The sequence below is a fragment of the Adiantum capillus-veneris genome, chromosome 13, assembly GCF_014529385.1.
Source record: "Adiantum capillus-veneris isolate H3 chromosome 13, ASM1452938v2, whole genome shotgun sequence".
Classification (NCBI taxonomy): domain Eukaryota; kingdom Viridiplantae; phylum Streptophyta; class Polypodiopsida; order Polypodiales; family Pteridaceae; genus Adiantum; species Adiantum capillus-veneris.
The window spans coordinates 109,032,803-109,060,499 of record NC_140943.1 but is presented as its reverse complement, the minus strand read 5'-3'; the positions used below and the strand labels follow the sequence as shown (position 1 = coordinate 109,060,499).

The 27,697-nt window shown below is 47.4% G+C and overlaps 1 protein-coding gene across 2 annotated transcripts in view; it reads left to right on the top strand.

The window, feature by feature from the left end:
• RECQL2 (RECQ helicase L2) overlaps window positions 1–27,460 on the top strand; it is a 204,541-nt gene extending 177,081 nt beyond the window's left edge. For both annotated transcript variants that reach the window (XM_086527176.1, XM_086527175.1), the window contains 3 exons: window positions 22,555–22,633; window positions 22,702–22,922; window positions 26,877–27,460. In XM_086527176.1, coding sequence (XP_086383302.1) covers window positions 22,555–22,633; window positions 22,702–22,922; window positions 26,877–27,203 — 627 coding nt within the window. In that variant the 3' untranslated portion in view covers window positions 27,204–27,460. The remainder of the gene's footprint in view (window positions 1–22,554; window positions 22,634–22,701; window positions 22,923–26,876) is intronic.
• The last annotated feature ends 237 nt before the right edge of the window (window positions 27,461–27,697 follow it).

The following is a 27,697-nucleotide window of genomic DNA, read 5'->3' as shown; positions in this document are numbered from 1 at the left end:
AGAAGGCGAGCAGCGAAGGAAAACTAGAGTCTTGCATATAAGAGTAACCGGTCTAAAAGACCGAGATGATGTGGAAGGGGAAGTCGAAGAACTTCTTCGCATGATGGGTAGTGAGGCTTGGACGGTAGGAAAGAAGACAGAAGGCAATGGGGAGACTCAAAAGGGAGAGCTTTAATCATCCGTTTCCCATCCATGGAGGCAAAGAAGGACTTTTTAAAGAAGCGCCTTACACTAAAGAAAACGGGCATATTCCTTGGAGATGACCTCACGCTCACACAGCTTGCGCATATGAGAGAGGTAATGCCAAAGATTCAAGCGGCAAGGGAGAAGGGAAAGACGGCCTTCTACAGAGATGGCCGGGTGGTGATTGTAGAGCGGCGCTCCACATGACTGTGTGGGACCTATGGGACCACACTCAAAGTTGCCACATGGAATTGTAATGGATCTATGTGACTTGATGTGGGTGCTTTTGAGGATAGTTTTACGGGAAGAGACATCGTCTTCTACTCTGAGACACGTCAGGCCCCAGGGCAATCAATGCCTCACATTAGTGGATATAGATGAGAGACAACCTGTAGACACGAGACACGATCAGAGCCCAGAGGGCGGGGCTCAGGAGGAGTGGCAATGTTATTCAGGGAGGAGTTGCAGCCATTGATAAATATAGCCCGCAGGGATGAGCAAGCTAGGTACATGTGGGTGAGATTGAGACCAGAGACATGCAGATATCTTTACATTGCTATCTGCTACTTTCCCCCGAGTACGTCAGTTTATGCACCACCCAGAGGACAGTCCCCCTTCTCTATTTTGGATGATGACATATGGGAGTTCTCTAGAGATGGTGACATCATCATTCTAGGGGATTTCAATGCTAGGACTGCCCATCATCAGACAATATTTTATGATACTTCAGAGGAGATGCTGAGAGAGTTGGATGTTGCAGAGACGGGCCTATCCAGACTATCACAGGATGGAGAACACACCGAGTATGGACGACACTTGATAGACATGGGGATTGCACATGGATTGGCCATCTTGAATGGCCTACAGAGATTTCCCGCTGTGGGGGGTTTTACATGCTTTCCACACAGACATGGAGCGAGCACAGTGGATTATGTCATGGCACAGCCGAGCCTCATCTCTAGTATCCAAGATCTCACGGTTAGACCCAGACCTGTTCGTGTGGCAATGGACCATGCTCTTGTGTCGTTGACCATCTCTTTTCTGTTTAGTGTAGCACACAGGCTATGGGCAACAGCCCCTACTCGTTACACCTTCACGCGGGAGACGGACTTTGTATACATAGATGGGATCTACAGACGCCTGTGCACAGAGGAGCCAGGGCGATCTCTCGAGGAGCTTACTACTATACTGACACAGACACTACATGATGCAGCAACAGAGGCATACCCACATACCCAGCCTGAGCAGAGACGCCGTTCGGGGAGCATGCCCTAGAGCAGTTGGTATGATGAGGAATGCCGGGACACTAGAGCTAGACTTCAGAGGGAGGTGCTTTTGGGGGACATCACCTCACAGATAGTCACAGATTGACTTCCGACGCCTAGTGCGGCGGAAGAAGAGGGCATTTTTGGCTCGCCTAGAGCAGGATCTATACCAGCTATTCTTGAGTCAGGACTCACGTGAGGCATGGCGGCTCTTTCAAGAGCACTCCCCTCCCCTTGCCATCACTTCTACAGAGGCCTGGGGCCACTATGCATCACCTCTGTACACAGTTCCTGAGCAGCCCCCCCTTCCCGACCCCCCCCCATCCATGCCCACACACATGTGCTTTTTTCACCCTAAGATGGTGAGGAAGGCCATTGACATGATGAGGATTGGGAGAGCATATGATCATGATGGCTTAGTGGCTGAGCATTTCACGCATGCCAGAGATTTACTAGCAGAGCTTCTAGCAGTTATGTTTAACCGTGCCATGTGTGAGGGCTTGCCAGATACTTGGAGCCTATCTACTATTGTACCTATCTTCAAGTTGGGAGACCCTATGGAGCCTGGGAATTATCGCACTATTATGATTGGACACACATTGGCACGGTTGTACGCATCTATTCTTGAGCAGCAGCAGCTAAGTAGATGGGCAGAGAGGGAGGGGATAAGCACAGCCGAGCAGGCAGGTTTCAGGAGGGGTTTTTCTACTCTTGACCATATCTTGACACTCAGAGCCATCATTGAGGAGGGCATATCGCGTGGGAGATGGATCTATTGTAGCTTTGTGGATTTCCGCAAAGCATTTGACACAGTGCTCAGAGCTAGATTGATGCGCAGATTACAGCAGATGGGGGTACCCGCAGAGCTCATTTGAGGGGTCATGGCATTATACAGGTCAGTAGTAGGGTATGTACGCACTCTAGAGGGTCTATCCACATCGGTTGACTCCACTATTGGTGTAAAGCAGGGCTGCCCGCTCTCTCCTACTCTATTTGGTATGTATGTGGATGAGGTTTCTTACTACATTGAGGGAGATGGTGATAGAGGTGCACAGCTGGCAGGGACATGGATTCCACTATTGTTATATGCTGATGATATTGTGTTGATCTCCGACTCTCTGGAGGGGATGCAACGTCACTTGTATGCTCTGCATATGTTTGCCCAAGAAAGTGGTTTGTCCGTCAACCTTGGTAAAACCAAGGTCATGGTATTTAATACCACCCCACACTGGATCAGGAGGTCAACGCTAGCATTCACATACGGCTAGGAGAAGGTGGAAGATACAAATGCTTACACTTACCTTGGAGTGTTTTTTAGTGGGCCAACATTTTCATTGAGGGCAGCAGAGACTAGATTGACCAGAGCCCATGCATCATTGGGTAGATTGGAAAGGATGTGTTCACAGGTTCAGTTTCAGGAGCCTCGGACGAAGCTCTGGCTCTTTGACACTTTGGTGGCTTCTGCATTGCTTTATGGAGCTGAGATTTGGGGACCTTCACTGGATCATCACGGGAGGATAGGCCGCAGTGATGGATGGGGGGACATGGAGAAGCCTCTGGTCTCTATGATCTCGCGGCTCATTAGAGCCAAGGCTTCAGTACCATGTGCTATTGTACGAGCAGAGCTAGCTGCCCCCCCACTAGTGGTTGAGGCGCTCACCAGATTTGTCTCCTTCATACACCGCATGTGGGAACTTCCCAGAGACAGATATGCACACCTTGCACTTGAGTCCTCTCGATAGTTAGCCATGCAGGGAGATACAGCATGCTGGTATGGGGAGATGACATCATGGTTTCAGGCGCATGGGTTCAACATAGACAGATTGCCTCCCTTCTAGTACTCACTGGATGCACCCTCTCTGACTCTTACACAACTCGAGATCACCAGGCTCATTCGCCAGGACTTGACTCAGCTAGACACCAGGAGGACATGGATACAGCCAGCATAGGAGTTGGGCACGAATATGGCTTTCTACAGAGAGCATCTCCTCCAGATTACGGAGAATGGTTTTGTGACGAGGCCCAGATACATGGACACCCACTTGTCTCATGGGATACGATGTGCTATTGGCTAGATACGCACATCCTCACACCAGCTGCGGATTGAGACCGGGAGATACAGCGGAGTACCAGCAGAGGCCAGGACATGCCCCCTGTGTGACATCGAGCCCGAGACAGAGTTGCACTACACATGCCACTGCCCCGTCTACTACGAGATACGCGGCCGCTTCCATTGATTGTTGAGAGAGGGCTTTGGACCACTCTCCAGTGTTAGGCGGTACGAGGATCAGAGATGCCTGGGTTTGTTTTTGCTCAAGCTGTGCAGACACAGAGAGAGCTTGATGAGAGGAGAGGCTAGCCAGTCTCAGAGACAGATCACATACTTCTTTAGAGCTGCCACTGGACAGATCACATACTTCTTTAGAGCTGCCACTGGACACCCGGAGGAGCTATTACCACAGCAGAGCTCGTCGCCTCACACGAGAGGCACACTGATCAACCGAGCGACCGAGCTGGGGAGATATAGACCGCCACTATTGCGGAGGACTACACAGCATCGACGGAGGCTGCATCAGAGGATTCGGATCACTTTGGCCCAACATGCACGACGGCCGGTCAGGCTATTGACCATGGAGGAGATTGATGAGATCCGTCAGCGACCGATGCTGGATCTCTTGTGATCTAGCTATCCCAGCTAGCTGCTTAGTTCACACCTAGTAGTTTAGGATTCCATAGTATTTCATATTGTCATTTTGTCATCTTGTTACTCTGATTTTGTATCAGATCCACCACATTGTAACGTACTGGTCTCATAGGTCACTTTGGCCTTTTGAAGTTAATGTAACATTTCGTTTCATTCTCTCTCTCTCTCTCTCTCTCTCTCTCTCTCTCTCTCTCTCTCTCTCTCTCTCTCTCTCTCTCTCTCAGGAATGGGATCGTGCTAGCTAGGGTGGATGAAAGAGAAACATAGTGCAAGTGTGTGAGTGTGTGTGTAAGCAAGATTATGACTCAAGTGAATTAGGTTCCAAGATAGAATTAGCTTGGACTCATAAACACAATCTTGAGTATTGACTTAGCTTAGCACAAGCTCACCATAGACAAGCTTGTAGTGTAAAATAGAGTTGTGTTTATTCATTCATGAAATGAGCGTTAAGTAGCTCTACAGCCTTGCTCCATAGCATGTGGGATAATTCCACTCTTCTCTCCTTGACTCAAACTTTAGGACAAAGCTCACACTTTACAATCCTCCCCTTGAGGTTTGGACTATGACAAAGTACTGAAGATGCAATATGCACACAGGATGATAAGTTGGTATCCACACAGGATGGTAAAATCCACACAGGTTGACAAAACCCACACAGGATTATAATATCCACACAGGATGATAAAATCCACATAGGAAAAAGTCCTCCCCTACAAGTAGAGATGCTGCATCTTCAAAATGGGTCTTCATAAAAGACAAGGTTGGTCTCTCCTTTGTCTTCTTCGTCTTCTACTATGTGAGCTGATCCTTTGTTAGGTCTCTTGCCTTCATAGCTTCTGCCGTTGCTTCTACCACTGCTGCTTTCTCCACTGCTACTGCCTCCATTTGTGTAGCATCGAGAAGGAGGGTGTCCCTTCTTACCACATCTGTTGCAAGGATTGTTTGTGTAGCAGTCCTTCGCTATGTGTCCCATTCTTCCACATTCATAACACTTTCTCTCGGTAGATGATGTTGATGGCGAATATCTTCCCCTTGAGGATGTTGTGATAAAGGCCCCTCCTGATGAGGTTAATGAACCTTTTTGCTTTCTTTCTTTTGCGTGGACTGAGTTGATGACATCTTGGAAAGGTGGAGCTGGTTCTTTTTCTTCAAGAATTGTGACTAAGTGGTCATAAGAAGGTGGAAGTGCACTTAATAGTATGGCCATTTTGTTGTCTTTTGGTACTTCAATCTGGATGTAAGTGAGCTGCGTGACAATGCTCTTAAGCCTATTTACTAGGCTAGCAATGTCCTCCCCTTCAATCATGGCGATCTTGTAAAGTTGTCTTTTGAGACTAACTTTACTTTTTTTGGCTTTGGCTCCAAAATTACTTTCTAGGACATGCCGGGCTTCATGTGCATGCTTACATTCTTCTATAAAATGCACATAGTTGTCATGCAAAGAGGTGATGATAATTCCTAATGCTTGTTCGTCTTTGGCCAGATTCTGTGCACTTGGTATGAGCGTAGATACCCTAGTATGCACTCCATCGGGTTCGGCTTGATGCTCTAAGCCAGTGTTGATGATAGACCATAAACATTTTTTCATTAGGTAACCTCTTAACTTCGTTTTCCAGGTGTGAAACCCTTCCCGTTGAATTTTTCTATTCCCTTGTCCCCCATTTGTGCTAATAGAGGGGTCTTAGCTTAGGAGACTCTCCTAGCCAGTGTCTACCTCTTTACATGGTGCACAAGAATTTGAAATTTATTCGAAGTGGTTGTGCTCGGTTGGGTTCATTTCATTGCAAGTTAAGGGATAGAGAGAATGAGAGGGAAAATTTCTTTAGTAAGGCTTTACTCCTTTTTGTGAAGCTCCTCTTCATCGTCGGTGAAGCCCCTCTTCACAAGGAGGTAGTGCCCTTTGCTTTACTGGGTGAAGCTCATTGGAATTTGCCGCTTCCAATGCTTGAAGGAGTTTTGAAAAAAGGCTTATGGTAGTGGAGACTACCCCTTTGAAAATAACTTTATGGAGTTTGTTCTTTTGTAGGAATGCTTTAGTTGCTTTGGCTTCTCTGCAGGTGGAAACAGCTTTTGAATATGGGCCCTTTTTGACTTCTGTGGGAAATGCATCTCTCTCTCTCTCTCTCTCTCTCTCTCTCTCTCTCTCTCTCAGGTCTCAGCACACAGGTCCTAGCACGTAGCATCTTCAGCGAGCAGGTCTAAGCACGCAGGTCTCTGGGACTGTCTCTCGCTAAGCATTGCTGGGGGAGCTGAGCAAGGGCGTCGTCACCGAGCTGCTATTGGCACTGCGTCACAGAGGACAGCCAGGTTGCTCTAGGGTTCTCCCCGTCTCTCCCTCTCTCGCGCGTAACCTGCAGCCCCTTGTGCATTCTTTTTCACGCGTAAACCCCCCCCCCCCCCCCCCCCCCCCCCCCCCGTTTTCTTTTTTCGTGTGGCCCAGCATTCCCCCCCGGCAGGTGCAGGTTCCCACACGAGTCTACTCCCAAACGAGTTTCAAACGGCTTTCTCAGCCCTGCAGGAAAACAGTAATTGCAAGCAAAATTCAGAATTCACAGAATTTTCAAAATTTTCAAAACTTATAGAAATTGCAAAATTGGCAGTTGTAGAAAGCAGGAATTTGTTTTGATTTGCAGAAATTGCAGGAAAGGCAAATGTATGCCATGTATGCTTAAAGTGGGGAGAACATGTATGCATAGTGTGGTGCACGTAGGGTGGTCTCCTACTACCATCGCAAATTCCCCCCTCGTTTTTTGCGGCGACCAAGTATGCGAAAACAGAATGATAAGCTTGATTTTTGAGAGAATGCAGTTCAAAAATACAAAGAAGAAATGACCGAAACAATTAGCAAAATCAACCGGAACTTATTGGGCACAATAAAAATGCTCGACGAATGCATGTTGGCCCAAGAAAGCAAGATAGCTACACTAGGAGATCGTGTGACGGCCCAAGACGAAGAGATTGCGTCACTCAAAAGGGAGCTCGCAGAGGCACGATCACGAAATACACTTGAAGAGGGAGAATTGCAATCTTCAGTAATAGAAGAGCTAAACACGATCAAAGAGCAAGTGCGAGCCATCAAAGAGGGGGAAGAGCAACACAAAGAAATGACGACCTCTTGGGTGGACGTAATTACAAAGACTCAACAGAAGGCAGATGAGGCCGAGAAGTGGATTGAGGTTGCCAAGAAAGGGAAAAGCAAGGAAACAACTATGTCCACACCCACCATCATTAACCTGACACTTGAAGAGGAACAAAGAAGGCGTGTGCGCTCTCTACATGTGAAGATTTGCGGTCTTAAAGACAAATATAATGTGGACGAAGAGGTAAAAGAACTCATGGCTTTGATGGGGGTTCATGAGCCGATGCACTCAAGAGCCTGAAGAGTCGGCAACAAGAAAAACGGGAGCAAGGGTGAAACCTCCAAACAAAGGGCACTCATCCTTTGTTTTCCATCCATGGAAGCAAAGGACTTTTTGAAGAAGAGACCAACTCTTAAGAAAACGGGCATCTTCCTCGGGGATGACCTTACCCTCTCACAGATAGCTCATATGCAGGAGGTAATGCCAGAGATTAGAGCGGCAAGGGAAAAAGGTAAGATTGCTTTTTACCGAGATGGAAGAGTGGTGATGCAGAGACAGGCAGATATCTTTACATTGCTATTTGCTACTTTCCCCCGAGTACGTCAGTGTATGCACCACCCAAAGGACAATCCCCCTTTTCTATTTTGGACGATGACATTTGGGAGTTCTCTAGAGATGGTGACATCATCATATAGGGGATTTCAATGCTAGGACTGCTCATCATCAGACAGTTTTTTATGATACTTCAGAGGAGATGCTGAGAGAGCTGGATGTTGCAAAGACGGGCCTATCCAGACTATTACAAGATGGGGAGCATACTGAGTATGGACGACACTTGATAGACATGGGGACTGCACATGGATTGGTCATCTTGAATGGCCTACAGAGATTTCTCGTTGCGGCGGGTTTTACATGCTTTCCACACAGACATGGAGCTAGCACAATGGATTATGTCATGGCGTAGGCGAGTCTCATCTCTAGTATCCAGGACCTCACGGTTGGACCCAGACTTGTTGGTGTGGCAGTGGACCATGCTCTTGTGTCGCTGACCATCTCTTTCGAGTTTAGTGTAGCACATAGGCCACATGCAGCAGCTCCTACTCGCTACACCTTCACGCGGGAGACGGACTCTGTATACATAGCTACAGACACTTGTGTACAGAAGAGCCAGGGCGACCTTTAGAGGAGCTTACTACTATACTGACACATGCGTTACATGATGCAGCAGCAGAGGCATACCCACACACACAGCCTGAGCAGAGACGCTGTTCTGGGAGCATGCCCCAGAACAGCTGATATGATGAGGAATTCCGCGAGACCAGAGCTAGACTTCAGAGAAAGGGGCTTTTGGGGGACATCACTCACAGACAGTCACAGATTGACTTCCGACGCCTAGTGCGGCGGAAGAAGAGGGCATTTTTGGCTCGCCTAGAGCAGGATCTATACCAGCTATTCTTGAGTCAGGACTCACGTGAGGCATGGCGGCTCTTTCATGAGCACCCCCCCCTGCCATTACCTCTATAGAGGCCTAGTGCAAGTACGCGTCATCTCTGTACACAGTTCTTGGACAGCCGCCCCTTCTTGACCCCCCTGATCCATACCCCCACACATGTGCTTTTTTCACCGCTGAGCTGGTGAGGAAGGCCATTGACAGGATGAGGATTGGGAGAGCATATGATCACGATGGCTTAGTGGCTGAGCACTTCATGCATGCCAGAGATCTACTAGCAGAGCTCCTAGCAGTTATGTTTAACCGTGCCATGTGTGAAGGCTTGCTTGATACTTGGAGCCTATCTACTATTGTACCTATCTTCAAGTCAGGAGACCCTATGGAGCCTGGGAGTTATCGCACTATCATGATCGGACACACATTGGCACGGTTGTACACATCCATTCTTGAGCAGCAGCTGAGTAGATGGGCAGAGAGGGAGGGGATACGAGCAGCCGGGCAGGCAAGATTTAGGAGAGGTTTTCCTACTCTTGACCATATCTTGACACTTAGAGCCATCATTGAGGAGGGCAGATCGCATGGGAGACGGATCTATTGCAGCTTTGTGGACTTCCGCAAAGCATTTGACACAGTACCCAGAGCTAGATTGATGCGCAGATTGCAGGAGATGGGAGTACCCACAGAGCTCATTTGGGGGGTCATGGCACTATACAGGTCAGTAGTGGGGCATGTACGCACCTCGAGGGCCTATCTACAGCGGTTCATGTAGCAGGCTACAGTGTCACTTTCACAGGACAGTTAGTACAGTTTGGACCGTACAGTTGGTCTTTGGTTGGTCAGTTCACACTGGACGGGCTCGCTGTGCAATGACACGTGGCAGGGATACTGTGGTCTAGTGGACATCGTGGCCAGGTCACCACCACCACTATGGAGATAGACTTAGGTGCTGTCATTTATGAGCTGTTGGTGGCTCTTTATGGTTGTATATGAGAGTAGTAGCGGTTTGGTCATCGTTATCTTTACGTAGTCGTTTAGAGTGATTCTATACACAGAGCATGTCTTCACCATCCCTACACATCTGAGCCTCAACTGCCCATTGTACCTGAGAGTCCTGGGCTGGAGCTGAGTGTGCTGCCACACCAGAGTCTGTATCAGTTCTTTGAGATAGTCGAGTCATTTGTTGTGGTCTATTGTTGCTGTTGTGTCTCCGTGAGCTCAGTTGTTGTCTCTTGTTTCCTGTTTCTTGTTTCCTGTTTTCAGTCTATTTTGAGTGAGATTGTCATGCACATTGCACTAAGGAGCACCCACTATAGAGAGCACGACACACTATCTGCGCTACAGGTGCACATACGACATCACCCATTCCTCCCTCCGGTTCCACATCTTCCGGATCACCTTCTCGAGTAAAGCTCTCTCCTATTCTTCTACAGCAAGCTACTGAGCAACAGGCTTAGCAAGGGGCCATGGAGCCGTTGGCTAGCGTTTTGGCTAAGGTAAACATCAAGTTCCCTACATTCAAAGGACTCTCTTCAGAAGATGCTGACGACCATGCAAGGAGGTTTGTATCTCTTTGTAGGGGTCGTGGTCTTAACAGGGAAGATGCTTATTTGGTACTCTTTCCATCCACCTTGGATGGCTTAGCAGACAAATGGTACAGCCAGTTTGCAGAGAACCATTTTGCAACTTGGGCAGCCTTAAGACAACAGTTCTGTGCAGCTTTCAGGCCAGGTGACTACCAAGAGAAAGTGTTGGATGAGTTGGCCAACATGGTACTCCAGCCAGAGGAGACTTTTGCAAATCTTATGACTAAAACCAAGTCCCTGGTTGCCAAGCTTCTCCAGCAACCCGGCGAATTCATGGTTAAGAAGTGGGTGGAGAAGGCGCTCCCCAAAACCTCTCAGCAAAAACTCCAAGAGATCCTCCGACCCGACGCCACTCTGGAGGAATTCATCGCAGCTGCTACTAGGATAGAGGGGGCTAGGAAGCTGTTCACCAACTCCCCTCAGGTAGAGACCACCTCAGTGTTTTCGGAAAGTCCTTCTGATCCGATAACTTCTTTACGCAGGGAACTAGAAGCCCTAAAGTTACAGAGAGCTCTTCAAGAAGAGAAATCAATCTCTCTTAGACAAGAGAAACCACATCTTGAGGCTTTGGATCAAATCAAGAGAGAGCTAGAAGAGCTTCGGTCTCAGCAGGAGACTAAAGCTATGGTATGGTGCAGCTCTTGTCGCTCTCCAGGGCATCCTCCACAGGACTGTCCCCTTCGGGCTTATTGCCACTTCTGCGAAAAATCTGGGCATGAAGACAAGGATTGCTACTATATCAAGGGATTGCGGCAAATACAACAAAGTCTCGGTCCTTCTTTCCAACAAGGCCTAGCACCTGCATCGAACATGGTCTCACCTATGGCCATCAAAACCCGTTGCCACCTCTGCTGACAACACCTCCTATGCAGCAAGGTATGCACAACAACTTTGCATCTCCCAACTTTTATCATGCTAGTACTCCTTCAGTTCCCCAAAGCTTCTACACGTCAGCATCCGGTCCCATGCAGCAAGGGCAGAGACCACCTCGCCCCTCCAATAGGCCAATTTTGTGCTATAGGTGTGGAGAGTAAGGACATTATCAGAGCAAATGTCCGTTGCCAGAAGGGTCCCCTCCTTGCCGACACTGTCCTGAAGCTAAGGATCACTATAGTAAGGACTGCCCAAAACAACGAGCATCCACATCTGCAAGCACACAGAACTAGCAAGAGTTTACATTCCCAAAGCTTAACCTCATCACAGTAAGCACCATTCCAGAGGCCCCACCTTCCACTCTTGTAGTTGCCTCTCGAGATGGGTTGAAGCAAGTGGAAGAGTCGGCTGGTGTGCTCACACGCGCACAGAGAGTTGCTCTTCGCCTCAGCCTCCCTGGTCCAATTTTTCCATCTCCTGTCACACAAATGAGTCAAACTCCCTTAGCAGCTGACAAACCAGCAGGTAGTGTCAAGAGCCAACCTACCTCGCTTCTATCAGATATTGATGGTGCTTTCATGGAAGCAGTAGAGGACTTGCAGAAGCTTAAGATACCAGAGCAAGATCTAATCAAAGGAGTGAAGCCTACAGCAGAGTCTATCTTGAAAAACACCTTTCAACAAGTGTCACTGTACGACATGCTTCGACTTGATGCAAATTTTAGAAGTGACACCCTCTCCATCATCCAGTCTCTATACCCTGGTGCAGGGCCTAGTGGCGGGCACCTACCTGTGCAGCCCTTGGAGTCCTACATGATTTCATATCCAGCTGCTCCACTCACCGATTACAAAAGTCCTCGCCTCACTGTGTCTATTCTTGGGCATCAATTCTCATGCGTCATAGTGGATGGTGGATCTGGGATCAATCTGATGCCAGAATTTACTATGTTGGCCTTAGAGTCTGCAGCCTACTCGCCCTGCTCCATTCATTGTTACATTGGCAGATCAGAGGATAGTCTACCTTGTGGGCATAGTAGAGAAGGTGCCTCTGATGGTACAAGACTTCACATTTAGCTTGGATTTTGTGGTGGTCAGTCTTCCTCAGGTGGAGGGAGGATTTCCTTTGCTGATTGGTAGACCATGGTTGCGGCATACTAAGGCACTTCATGATTGGGGAAACGACGCTATGTGGATACATACTCCTGGCTCCCCCATGCAACCAATTCGTCTCGAGGGAGGTATGGATCCAGTGGTTCATCACAGCTCATTGTCAGTACATTCCAACCCTCGACCCTGAGCAACCCATCCCACCTGACGGGTCTGACGAAGACCTGCTGCAGTGGTTGGAAGCTACCGCCTCGATGCCATGCTATGTAGTCTCTATTCAAAAGTCACATGTGCCGGTAACACTCTCTCTACCAACTCCTCAGGCGGACACAAATGTCCCAAGTCCTACAGCAGACAGTGGGCCAGTCGAAGAAGTAAGTGGGTCAGCCCCAAATTCTCATGATTCAGATGGTCCTCCTATGGAGCCCTCTGCCTCGGGGAACATATAACACATCATCAAAGGGGGAAAAAATCTCCTCTGCATGAACTCGCCAATGATTCCCCCCTTCTTCTAACATCTCCCAGGTCGGACGTCCCGCCTCCTCAAAAGCACTCTGTTATGTCTGTGTCAGAAGATTTACCCTTCGATGAGCTTCCACCAGGATGGTTACAGGAAGAGTATGCGGAGTTTCCAATCGATCAAACGTCAGCACATGATGTCTCGAAGCTCCAAGAGGCAGCTCATTTCTCAACTTCTGAAGTACCTCCACAGTTACACCTCCTGACCCGGTCAAAAAAGTCAACCTGGGTGGCCCTGACAACCCTCAGCACGTCCTCTTAGCAGCTTGGTTATGGGAGCATCCCACATTACTTGATTAGGTAGTTTCTTTCATACACTCTTTTAAGGATGTTTTTGCTTGGTCCTACAAGGATTTGGAAGGGATCCCACCAGAATTGGGTCTCCACACTATCCCTCTGGTTGAAGGGGCTAGGCCTGTCAGAGGCCGAGCTTACAAGCTCAACCCAAAGTATGCTGAGGCTATCAAGTCAGAGCTCGAAAAAATGCAAGAGGCAGGGATCATTATACCGGTGGAGCACTCTGAGTGGTTATCACCCATGGTGATAGCGCCCAAGAAGCAGTCCAATAAAATCCGTGTGCGTAGATTACCGCGCTTTGAACAAGGTAACTATCCCAGATGGTTTCCCCACACCTTTCACTGAGCGTGTGCTCGAAGACGTAGCAGGGCATATATTGTACAGTTTTATGGATGGGTTTAGTGGATACAATCAGTTGGGCATCCATCCAAGTGATCAGCTTAAAACGGCCTTTGTGACTCCCTGGGGTATTTTCATCTACACTAGGATGTCGTTTGGGTTGAAAAACGCTCCACCTTCCTTCAATCGAGCAGTATATCTTATATTCTGCTCTTTACTTACGGGTCATCTTCGCATCTTCATGGACGATTTTTCGACCTTCTCAGGTGCCCAATGTTCAACCCCAGTGGAAAATCTAGAGGAGCACCTCGCTCAGCTCTCTGTTGTCTTCCTTAGGTGCAGAGAGGCACTGCTAAAACTCAATCCTAACAAATGTCACTTTTTGGTCACTGAGGGCACACTTCTAGGCCATGTGGTGTCTGCCAAAGGTTTAGCACCTGACCCAGAGAAGATCGTGGCAATCTTGAAGTTACCACCTCCCATCAACCCGAAAGGTGTTCAAAGCTTTGTAGGCCACACAGGATATCATCGTAGGTTCATGCGAATGTATGCACAGGTGGCTCAACCATTGACCCGACTCACTAGTGCTACAGTATCCTTTAAATGGTCAAAACCTGAGGCTGAAGCATTTGAATACCTCAAAAAGCGCCTCACTGAAGCACCTATTTTAGTGGCTCCAGATTGGTCTCTCCCTTTTCATGTGCATACGGATGCCAGTCAACTGGCTGTGGGGGTTGTGCTGACTCAGCCTAGTAAAGAGTACAAAGTGGATCGCCCTGTTCACTATGCAAGTCGCCTGCTCACCAAAGCAGAGCGCAACTACAACACCACAGAAAGGGAAGGGTTGGCTATGGTGTATTCTTTACAAAAGTTTCGTCATTACTTGTTAGGGGTTCACTTCACTATCATCACAGATCATCATGCGCTACGCTATCTTCTGAATAAACCCCAAGTTGCAGGAAGAGTCTAGAGATGGCTACTGATATTCCAGGAGTTCGACTTCGAAGTAGTTCTTAGTCCAGGCAAGCGGCACATTATGGCCGACCATCTCTCTCGCATACACACAGGTGAGCCCAATATTGGGGTTGATGATGATTTTCCGGATAGTCATCTTTTTAAGGTGGATACAACCCCAGAATGGTATGGAGATGTGTTACATCTGGTCTCTACTGGCCTATATCCTAAGAATGCTTCTCTCTTGCAAAAAAGAAGACTCTTGCTGAAGTCTAGACCGTTCTCTTTGATTGGCGGACAGCTCTACAAATCTGGTCCAGATGGTGTGCTGCGCAGGTGCATCTCCCCTCATGAAGTAGACCACATTCTGGAGGATGCACACATCGGTCCTACAGGTGGCCACTACCCTGGTCACATCACGGCGCAAAAAATATTACAGACAGGCTTATGGTGGCCCTATATATTTAGAGATGCTATTGCTCATGTCAAGATTTGTGATGTCTGTCAGCGATGTGCGCCCAAGCCTAGCAAGCAATCAAATCGCCCTCTGCAGGTATCTATGGCGTGGTTGCCGTTTGAGAGATGGGGCTTGGACTTTGTTGGTCCAGTTACTCCATCTGCTCAACCAGGCAATTGTAAGTATCTCTTGGTAGCAACAGATTATGCAACAAAATGGGCCGAAGTGGTGGCTACCATCGACTGTACAGCCGCCACTGTTGCAAAATTTTTGTATGAAAATATTTTTTGCAGGTTTGGGTGCCCTCTGGAAGTCATCAGTGATCGAGGTAGTCATTTTTTCAACGACCTGATCTCCACACTCCTCACGAATTACAAGATTTTTCATCGCAAGTCTTGCTCTTACTATCCTAGAGCAAATGGGCAGGCTGAAAGCACTAACAAAGTGCTAATCGCGCTTCTCAAGAAAGCTTGTCACCTGCATCCAACATCCTGGGCTCAGGCTATCCTCGGCACTTTTTGGGCTTATCGCACCTCCTTCAAGGCAACCACTAACTACACCCCATTCGAGCTAGCTTTCGGCTTAGAAGCAATCGCACCATATGAGTTCAACTCAGGTTCAGCAAGAGTGGGAAGTGTTCGTGTCACAGCGGGGATTGCTTCAGCAAACCTCTCCCGTCTCTCAATGTTAGAAGAAAGCAGGAGGTTAGCTTTACATTCTCTCCAAGCTGAGCAACTTTGTCACAAAGCGTGGCATGATCGCCATCTCCGAAAGCCAAAAATAACGCAGGGTTCCTTGGTGCTACTCTATCAAGCTAAGTATTTGAAGAAAGCTAAGAAGCTGGTCCCAGCCTGGCAAGGGCCATTCATGGTACAAGAGATTTTGGCATAGGGGGCTGTCCAGTTAGTCACTCTGGAAGGCGTTCCTTTGCCACTAGTAAATGGATCAAGAATAAAGTGCTATCACTCACTTGCCTGACTCTTCTCTCCGGCTTTCCATTTTCCCTGTTCTCAGATTTACCTTATGTCAAGTTTTCATCTCAGTTGTAATCCGTGTTATGGTTAAAATTCTCCTTGTTTTACTGCATGCATCAAATTGCATCTCATCTCATTTCATCTCATTGATATAATTCGGGTTGGATTCCAGCTACGATCCAGCCTTTTCTTTTTAACTAGTTGAATCCACTCATAGATTGGATAATCATCTTCCTCCTGTTTCTGTATCCGTGTCTATCTGTATCCCTGGGTATCTCTATCTCTAGTCCTTACACGTTACAGCTCTCTCTCTACTGCCCTCTCTCTCTCTCTCTCTCTCTCTCTCTCTCTCTCTCTCTCTCTCTCTCTCTCTCTCTCTCTCTGTGGATTTCTTCAAAATGTCCGAGGTACAACTCTAGTCGGATAGAATATGGACTTTTCTTGGTATTCTTCCTAGCACTACTCTGGTGCATCTCTATTTGTCTGTCCCGTATCTCTTCTCACACGTGCTCACACACACTAATGTCGCTTCTCACACAAACACAGTTCGAAAACAAAGTTCCTGCTCCGCAATATCCTTCCTCTATGTTTCCACTCCTCTTTGTAAACTATGTCTCCTGATCTGCCATTAATTCTTCGGCATCTACTCTCTCTCTCTCTCTCTCTCTCTCTCTCTCTCTCTCTCTCTCTCTCTCCCCCTTTTCTCCGAATTGTTGTTATTGCCGTTGTATCACAAGGCATCTCTGGAGAACAGAACCTGAAGCTGCTGCTGCAACTGCGGGCACGCTATTGCCTGCTGCCTACCTACCCAGAAAGCTTCCTTTTGTTGTTGCCGCTTTTTGCTTCCGTTTACTAAGTGGAGCCAGAGCTCAGTACCGAATTCTTCCTACTGATCAGCCTCTGGAACTGCTTGCTTTCTACTTGCTTTCCTTCTCGCCTCTAGCCGAACAAAATTCCGCTTGCCCCTACCCTAAAATAACCCACCGCCCTAACCAACCCCTCCCCTCACCCCTACACACTTTTCCCTCGCCCCTACCCTCCCCCTCCTCTCCCCTCTCCCCTCGCCCCTACCCTACCCCAACCCCCTCGCCTTACTCCCCTCGCCCCTACCCTCCTCTTGGCCCTCGCCCCTACCCACCCCTTACTCCCCTCGCCCCTACCCTCCCCTTAAACCCTCGCCCCTACCCTCCCTCTCACACCCCCTCGCCCCTACCCTACCCCAACCCCCTCGCCTCTACCGTCTTTGGCCCCTCGCCCCTACCCTCCCTTTACTCCCCTCGCCTCTACCCTCCTCTTTGGCCCCTCGCCCCTACCCTCCCCCTTTACTCCCCTCGCCTCTACCCTCCTCTTTGGCCCTCGCCCCTACCCTACCCCAACCCCCTCGCCCCTCACCAATCCCCTCGCCCCTACTCAACGTGTCCATACCCCAACCCCTCGTCCTCACCAATCCCCTCGCCCGCCCTCCTCCTCTTCCTGCATCTGCTCCTTGATATCGCCTTGCTCCCTGATACCGCCCGACTCTTCTTCCTGCGTTATCAAGCTTTTTCCAAGTGCAAGGCTACATCTCTGAATCTGGGAGTCGAGTTCACCCTGCACACTGGCCAGGCAGCTAGCTTTTCGAACCAACTGACGCTTTTCAGGTTAGATATTCAAGGACACTTCACGATGGCTGGTACAAGCAAACAAGTTAGGAAGAAAGCTTTGTCTCGACAGAGGCCAACTGAAACATCCCAAAGTTCTACAGAGGAAGAGGATGTGGATACCTCCAGCCATGGCCTTACCGAATTGTCCTCCACTGATCACAGTGATGAGAATTACAAAGCTTCTGACTCAGGCTCTGGCTCTGCTTCTGACTCTGATTCAGAGTCTTCTAGCCAAGAGGAAGAGGAAGATGAGGAACGTGAAGATGCTGTGAAAAACGAAAAGAAGAGGAAAGCCAAGAAAGCCATCACGCAGTTACTGAGCCATCAAATTCCTCGGCCTCCTTCTTCCAAAACTCAAACCAAATTCACTTTGAACTTCCATCTACAGCAGTCTCATCCGTCTCTTCGAGAAGTCTTATCGAAAGATCAGCTACATACGCTAGGTCTTTCAGCATTAGCAGAGGCCGATCTGCCTTCTGATATTCCCATGGATATGGTGCATGAGGTTCTCAAGTTTTTTCCCAAAGTCAGAGGACACCCATTGACTGCTGCACGCATTGGGCACGCTTTGGGGATGACAACCTTTCCTGCAGTAAAAGCGGCTACAAGAACCTATTCACAACTTTCGAAAGATGCGACCATCGAGGCATGCAAAGAGCTACTTAGTACGAGTCATGCTGACTATGCAAGGAATAAAAAGCTCTAGGCCATTTTCAAGTACTACTCTTTGGTCAGAGCTGCTAAAGTAAGCAAGGGCAGGATGTGACGTGCCTACTATATTCTCGCACTGCGAAGGCCTATACTGCCTCATCCACACCATCCCGTGTGCCTTTAATCAAATTCTATTTACCTCTTTACAGTCGCGGGCAAAAAGATTCAGAGCTCAGGTACAATTTGTGCAATCTAGCTTTCAATGCTTTGCAGCTCCCATGTTGGCGTGGGTCATTAACATACATGTTAGTCCTATGGATGTGGATGCGGATATGCGGTGTAAAAGCTCTAAGACAAAAGGGAAATATATTGAACAGACAATGGATCTCCCTGGGAAGCCAAAGAAAAAGAGGGCAAAGGTAGTGAAGGACACAGTAGAATCTTTAGTATCACTGCGAGTTTCGGAAAGCCAGCAACTTCGAGTGAAGCAACCTGTTCGACGTTCCTCGCATACTTCTGCCTGATTCGATGGTGAGTTCAGGTGTTGCAAATCATACTATGCATGTCACAGTTGTGGCTTCTACAGTGTGTGTTCCTCTCTCTACTGCTGCTATTTTTACCCCTACCACAATGACTAGCTCCCAAGTCCCAGTGGGAGTTGCTTCTTCTCCTATGCGTAGTCCTGCTGCAACCACTTCCACCATGTCTACTCCGACAGAGAGGCATGCTCCCAGTCCACCACGAGCAGTGCCACTTGCCACACCAATCCCACCAGTTGTACCACTTGCCAGCGCTCTTCATCCCGACACGGTTACAGGACCCTCCACAGTGTCGGACTCTACATCACTTTTTCGGCTATCTGAAGATATATTGTAGGAATCTAGGCAAGCCATTGCCACCATTGAGCTTGGAGCCTAGTGGTTAGCAGCTACACACCAGCGTCACGCAGGTACTTATGCAGGTATGGAGGGACCTCTGCGAGTTGCTGAGATCGCCATCGCCGATAGGGATGCCACTATTTTCGCACTCCAACAGGCCTTGAAGTTAAAGTCTCAAGTGATTAGTGACCTTCAAAATCAAGTACAAGGATTTAGAGAATTGCTCTTACATGAGAATAGGGCAACCCAGCCTACGATGATGGGTATGGGGTATGGGTGGAGTGGAGCAGGTACACCAGTGCAGCATGCAGCAACGGGTCCTTCTCAGCAATTTATGGGACTTTACTCACAGACTCGAGTTCCTGTTCAGTACTACAATCAACAACAACAGTATCCTCCTCAGGGGTTTCAATCGTCAGCCATGGCTGTGTTACTCGACGTCCTCAGTACACTACAGGACAGGTGCTACCAGCGGCCCAGCGGCAGGTGGCTGGTCCCTTCCCAGGGGACACAGTTACTGACAGGAGAGCTCACATACAGCAGGGCCCCACAATTGATTTGATGGCTCCACCTCCAAAGGCTGATACTTCGGGTGCAGCAGTGGCCACCACTCTATCTCTTGGATGACAGATTCAGGAGCTCACCATTGTACATATGCAGTAGCTAGTAGTTTTCTTTCACAGTTTCAGTCTTCCTCTCACCGAGATGGTGAGCGGTCTTGTGGCGGGCAACCTGTAGCAGGCTACAGTGTCACTTTCACAGGACAATTAGTACAGTTTGGACTTTACAGTTGGTCTTTGGTTGATCGGTTCACACTGGACGGACTCGCTGGGCAGTGACACGTGGCAGGGATACGGTGGTCTAGTGGACATCGTGGCCAGGTCACCAACACCACTGGTGGAGATAGACTTAGGTGCTGTCATTTATGAGCCGTTGGTGGCTCTTTATGGTTGTATATATGAGTAGTAGCGGTTTGGTCATCTGTATCTTTACGTAGTCGTTTAGAGTGATTCTATACACAGAGCACGTCTTCACCATCCCTGCACATCTGAGCCTTGACACCCCATTGTACCTGAGAGTCCTGGGCTGGAGCTGAGTGTGCTACCACGCCAGAGTCTGTATTAGTTCTTTGAGATAGTCGAGTCATTTGTTGTGGTCTATTGTTGCTGCTGTGTCTCTGTGAGCTGTTGTCTCTTATTTCCTATTTTCAGTCTGTTTTGAGTGAGATTGTCACGCACATTGCACTGAGGAGCACCCAATGTAGAGAGCACGACACACTATCTGTGCTACAGTTCATTCCACTATTGGGGTGAAGCAGGGTTGCCCGCTCTCTCCTACTCTGTTTGGTATGTATGTTGATGAGGTTTCTAACTACATTGAGAGAGATGGTGCTAGAGGTGCACAACTGGCAGGAACATGGATTCCACTATTGTTATATGCTGATGATATTGTGTTGATCTCCGACTCTCCGGAGGGGATGTAACGTCACTTGGATGCTTTGCATAGGTTTGCCCATGAAAGTGGTTTATCTGTCAACCTTGGTAAAACCAAGGTCGTGGTATTTAATACCACCCCACAGTGGATCAGGAGGTCAGCGCCCGCATTCACATACCGCTAGGAGACAGTGGAGTATACAGATGCTTACACCTACCTTGGAGTGGTTTTTAGTGGACCAGCATTTTCATTGAGAAGAGCAGCAGAGACTAGATTGACCAGAGCCCATGCAGCGTTGGGTAGATTGGAGAGGATGTGTTCACATGTTTAGTTTCAGGAGCCTCGGACGAAGCTCTGGCTCTTTGACACCCTGGTGGCTTTTGCATTGCTCTATGGAGCTGAGATTTGGGGACCTTCATTGGACCATGATGGGAGGAGTCGGACTGATGGATGGGGGGACATGGAGAAGCCACTAGTCTCTATGATCTCACGGCTTATTAGCGCCAAGGCTTCAATACCATGTGCCATTATCCGAGCAGAGCTAGCTGCCCCCCACTAGTGGTTGAGGCGCTCACCAGATCTGTCTCCTTCATACACCGCATGTGGGAACTTCCTAGAAACAGATATGCCCGCCTTGCACTTGAGTCCTCTCGACAGTTAGCCATGCAAGGAGATACAACATGCTGGTATGGGGAGATGACATCATGGTTTCAGGCGCATGGGTTCAGCATAGATAGATTGCCCCCCTTCTAGTACTCACTGGATGCACCCTCTCTGACGTTCACACAGTCCGAGATCGCCGGGACCTGACTCAGCTACACACCAGGAGGACATGGATACAGCCAACACAGGAGCTGGGCACGAAGATGGCTTTCTATAGAGAGCATCTTCTCCAGCTCACGGAGGATGGTTTTGTGACGAGACCCATATACATGGACACCCACTTGTCTCATGGGATACGATGTGCTATTGGCCAGATACGCACATCTTCACACCAGCTGTGGAACGAGACTGGGAGATACAGCAGAGTACCAATAGAAGCCAGGACATGCCCCCTGTGTGACCTAGAGCCCGAGACAGGGTTGCACTACACATGCCACTGCCCCGTCTACTACGAGATACGCGGCCGCTTCCACTGCTTGTTCAGAGAGGGCTTTGGACCACTCTCCAGAGTCATGCGGTACGAGGATCAGAGATGCTTGGGTCTGTTTTTGCTCGAGGTGTGCAAACACAGAGAGAGCATGATGAGGAGAGAGGCCAGCCAGTCTCAGAGACGGATCACAGATTTCTTTAGAGCAGACACTGGACACCGGGAGGAGCTACTACCATAGGAGAGCTCGCCGCCTCACACTAGAGGCACACTGATCGACCGAGCGACCGAGCTAGGGAGATCTAGATGCCCACGACTGCGGAGGACTACACAGCATCGACGGAGGCTACATCAGAGGATTCGGATCACTTTGGCCCGACATGCACGACGCCCGGTCAGGCTATTGACCATGGAGGAGATTGATGAGATCTGCCATTGACCGATGCTGGATCTTTTCTGATATGTGATTTAGCTATCCCACCTAGCTTTTCACACCTAGATGTTTTGGATTCCATAGCATGTTATTCTGTCATTTTATTTTATTTTGTCATTTTCGTTACTCTGACTTCTTATAAGATCCACCACATTGGAACTTTTTGGTCTCATATGTCATTCTGGACTTCTGAACACGTTAATATAACATTTCATTTCTCTCTCTCGTGCGTGCGCGCGCGCACACACACACACATTCACATACACATCTTTAACAATACTTTTCTATATTTTTGGGCAGTCCATTTTTTAACATTTCTTATGCTTGTCGGTCTTTTAATTTTCTCTATTGTGGTCTCGCCTTCATTTGTTTTGTGATACATTTTGCACAACTTATGATCATGCTTTTCTTCTACATCGCTAAAGAAAAATTTACGGTCAGTATAAGGTACAGTGCTGAGAGTAGTGAGCTTCACCTCATAGTAAAATTTATCAAATACTGGCTGAATAGATGTGTCAAATTCATAGCGTTTATCATAAAATGAACGTCAGAATGGAGCATACTGATGTGAATGTTGGGCTTGTCAAAGATAGATCAAGTATAGCAAAGCAAATGATACTGCTGTTTTTTAAATAATGCAGAAGGAGGTCTTTCAGCACACTGCGTATGCTACTAATTCATATGTAGCATTGGGAAGTCTTTATCAGTCATTATTGCATGGTAAGATTGAAAGCAACACTTAATCTTTGGGTTTCGGAGGAATGCTTATTCTGATGTATTTGTGGCAGGCAAAAGAAAGGTTAAACTTGAGTTTAGACAAGGTATACAAACTGCAGGGATTCATGTAGGGAGCGCTCTACAAGCAATTTTAGACTGTGATTTGGCAAGAGAGCTTGACCGATTACGGGACTCTTTGGCACAACAGCACAATGAGGTGTTTCCGTACACAATCTTGTCATCGCAGCAGATAGCTCAGCTGACTGTGCAGAAACCTAGATCAGTTGCTCAAGTAAGTGTAGTTTACTGACATTGATTTATGGTTACAGTACTTGAAATGTTGCACCTTACAAACACACCTCTCTTTTTTAAACCCCCTTTCCCAATGTATAAAGTCAAGATATCATTCATGCTATAGTTTCACCTGCGAGGCTCACACACAAACTTGTTTAAGATCCATTGAATAAACAATGCCCGCTCTTTGGTTTCTTGGCACAGGAAAAGTGATCTTGATTTTGTCTCTCATATTGCCTAATTCTCTTCTTCAAACCAGGAGAGGCCATGATGATAACGTATAATGGTTTTTCATAAAATGGCTGAATTGATTGACGGACACACACTTTGTTCTTGTGCTACTCATAATGATGTGCGTAAAGATGGTGTAAGCAATTTGGTTACATTTATGTGTTGTTGTCCGCAGCTTGGTTCGGTGCTCCACACTAGTGCTCTTTGTAAGCCTTTTGTCAAAGTCGACGATGCGGAAGCGTAGAGTTAGGGAGAGAATGCATGAGATAAAGAAAAGAAGAGAGAAAGAAAGATCATTTTCCGTCTATTAGAGGCCGAAGTTGGCCTAAGAGACAAATCAAATGTCCATGTGTGTGTCCTCCATCTATCGGGAAAGGACAAAAGTACAAAGTAACACAATGTGGTCCTGTGGTAGGGGGGGGGGGGGGGGGGGTGATCAATTGGAGGCTAGAGAGAGAGAGAGAGAGAGAGAGAGAGAGAGAGAGAGAGAGATTGTTGAACCAACCAACACAACAATGAATAAGATTATTATACAATGGGGGTAGAGCTACCTCTTATATACTAACTTGGGGGCCTTTATGTACCCCCCTCAACAAAGTTCCATACACAAAATCATGTCAAATAAGTAAAATGAATACCTAGTAGACAAATTAAATAATGAGAGCACCCTTGGCATTCACTCGAGATGCATAACACCCTCTCAGTAGCTCATGGTGGGAAAATGTAGGAAGACCAAGTGGATGAAGAAGCTACCATGGACACCCCAACGCCGGCCAGGATGCTGGATACACCTTGTATTTGCAACTACCAACATGTCACCGAAAAGATTGCCATCTTGAGTACCGCTTGCCTCGTGGAAAGTGGAACTATAGACCACACTACGTCCAAGAATCCCGATTCGTGAATTGTGAACACATCACATTCAAGATTTTATAAGATAATGCAATGAACTTTGGAACGCACCTTGTCCATAGTCCGGCCAACAACAATGGATTGTGCACACATCGAGAGTGTTTTATTTATGTCATGTTGGTTGCTTGCCAAATGCAATGTGCCTTGAATTCCAACACATGGATTCAAAGACCGATGACTCCAACACACGTGTTCAAATCAAGTATTGGGAGCTTCACTTGCCCCTCTCTGCTGCCACGTGCCTCTCTCTAGCCGAAGCATTTTGCAGCAACCTCCCCCAAACTATAGACTGAGATTCTCAGCCACTGTGGCTGCCGCTACATGAGCCTCGTCAATCTCCTTGGTGGAAGCAGTGTCACTGCTGTCCTCGTCAAACTTGCCTTTGCCTTTGTCCTTTGCAAGCTCTTGCCCTTGCCTTTGGATTTGCAATCCCGAGACAAATCGATTTTCATTACCTTGAGGACTCAGTGAGTGCCAAGGCAGCTAACTGAGTACTGGACAATTCTCTTACCATAGCTAATATTTGATCAAGGATGACCTTTAATTTTAACAATACTGGGGCCATTTTGGTGTCGAGGCCAAGCGGGTATGTCCTCATGCAAATGCTCCAATCCAAGAACTTGATGGGGTAACCAAAGCTCTCAATGGCCTTGCCCTCCACCCAGCCGGGGGCCTGCACTTTCACTTCGGATGCCTCACTTGTCATGGACAGCTGCTCACCACCTTTGGATGCCTAGCATTTCAAAACAAACAACTGCTTGCTGTCGGAAGATTGTTGAACCAACCAACACAACAATGAATTAGATTATTATACAATTGGGGCACATGTGCCTCGTATATACCAACTAGTAACTCGGGGGCCTTATGTACCTCCCTCTGCAAATTGCCCTACCAAGAATCATGTCAAAGAAGTAAAATAAATACCTATTAGAAAAATCAAATAATGGCATCACCTTGGGCATTCACTTGAGATGCATAGACTTTAACAAGCCTGTGAATACTGGCCAGCAATGTTTGGTGATGCATTTAGTGTGCCAGATGAACATAAAAAGGTCCTATGTACGAAGATGTGGTCTCAATTAGCATAATGCATTGCTACCTAATCTCCAACAAGAAACACTTTAATGACCCATGCCATGCTCGAGTTCTTTTCGAAACAAATGCTGAAATATATGCATGACTATCTTGTCTTTGTCAAAAGTTGAAGAAAATACCGACCTTGAATCCTCTGACCCAAAAAACAAAAACAAACTCTGCCACTTCAGCTATTTATCTCGAGGTGCACACACCTCGACCCTCTCTACTCACGAACTACATACGCAGCTCTTTTGATAGCGAGCTCGCAGCCTGGCGGGCTGACCATCTTTTCTCACTCTTGTTGTCAGCCAATCCCAGAGCAACTGGTCTTTGCCCTATTGTGGACACATGCTTCATGTGAACAGAGTTTCTAAAATAAGATTTGCTGCCCTCCAATGGTACTGTGAGAGAAATGGTGGACAACCTAGTTTTGATTCATTGAGAGCTGGAGATCAGGAGAGGCACACCTTTCAGAGAGTTGGTTTACATGTTCTATGGTTGGTGACATGAGCGAATATCTCTCTAGATCATAGTACATATCACCTTAGTGTCTTTTTCTTGTTTCTTAGTATGGGTTGATTTCTCCTTGGATCATCAAATCCGAAAAGATAATAAAGATTTCTTTTCTACACACCATTGCTGGCCAAACAGTTATTCAATGGGAGCTGCTGGCAATCAGTAGACAGATCCTCGTGTTGGGCATGCTTGGAGCTACTAGAGGCTATCTATTGATACATCCTCCTGTGCAGGAGGAGGGTCTCACTGTGCATGCAGTGCTTTTGAGCAGTGTATACCTTTCATTTTATGCTGAGTGTATGTGGACATCGATGTCTGCTGGCCTTATCTCCCTATCCTTAGGGAGATAGCACTTTTCTATTGCCAGTAGATCCTGTTAGTTTCCTCAAGATGATTGCAATCCTGGGAACTAGCATGTCAAGAAGGGTAGGCTGCAAGTAGCCCAGGAGCTGTCTAGCGGACAGCCTCCCACCACCGAACAACATGCCTCCAATGTGATCACTGAACTGTAAATGAAACTAAGGGTTTCTGCTGAAAGTCTGACTTCAATGGGCATCCCATCAGAATCCATGATGAAGAGATGACTCACCTCCAATGAGCAGGACCAAGTGTAACCCGAATGTGGTGCTCGTGATCCAGTAGGATTCCCTGCCAAGATTGTGGCTTACAAAAGTCTGGAATCTTAAAGGCTCATTACCAACAAACCTGAGCAATTACCGATGCCGATCGCCACTAATGTGTATTCTCCCTGTATCATAGTGAATACCTAAGACTGCCTGCTTATCTCTGTGGAGAGTGGGTGTGAGGGAAGAAAGTGCTAGCTGTGTGCTAAACTAGATGCTGGCTATGCGAAGGGGCTATGGAGGCGATGTCTAAGGCTGCTACAAAAGGCAAGTCTATGCGAAGGGGCTATATGGCTGAGATGCCTAAGGCTTCAACAAAGGGTATTCAGAGGCTGCGGGTGGGATGGAAAATGACGGAGACAGGCCGCAATAGGGCAGGCAGTACTTCGCGTACTTTTCTCCGAGAGTGTACCATATTGTGTACCATACTGCATTGTATCATATGTATTGTACGCATGGATCTACCTTGGGGTAGATCATAGCACCTCATCATGGCCAAGCTATATCCTCAAGGTGTTACGTGCATGAGGTCTTTCAAATCAGTTGACAACGCAATCAATGGATATAATGTGTACTAAATGTTCTTTTTGCAGATTGAGAAGCTATTGGGGAAGAGAAAGACAGACCTCTTTGGAAAAAATGTCCTGGATACTATCATTGCTTGCTTATCAAAGAACCCAGATTGTCATACTGTGGCTGGAGACTGGGTTTCACCAAAAGACGTAACTTCCCTAGATGTGCAGAAAGCAGGTAAAAGGAAAACAATGTCAAGTGCCTCCATGAGCTCTTCTTCAGCAAAGAAAAACAAGCAAACTGATGCTGAACGAAGTAAGGAGAGAACGAAAACAAGTAAAAAGGATAAAGCAGACGATTTGATATGCATAGAAGATAGTGCTAGTGAAGATGATGATTTTGCTTGAGGAGAGAGGGAGTTTGGAATTTTGAATCCAATTGGCGAGTCTTAAAGCAACCATTGATAAAGAGATTATTGTCCTGAATTTACCCGGGCATCCGGTGGAATCAAAGGTTTTGCTATATATTGTGCATGCAAGCCTTTCATTTTTGTCTGCAATAAACCTTTGTAATCAATTTTTTGCAACTCTATTACACCATTTCTCTCTGTAAATTTCCTCATCATGGAAGCCTCGAGCTCACATTTAAGCATACCCTTGCTATTCTTCATCTGTCTTTAAATTTCAATCATACTTTGAAAGGCAAGTTCATTTTTCCTAACGTGATAAAAAGACAATTAAGTTCAAACTCTTTCTAGTGATAGTAGCCTTTGCTACCTCAAGCACAGGCTTCTTGGAGTACTTTATCACAACAATTTTTGGGATTCTGAATTGAAGGAGTGGAGGTCATAATTAGCCTAACTTGAACTAGTCAATTTAGTCGACATGGAAATGATTGTGCC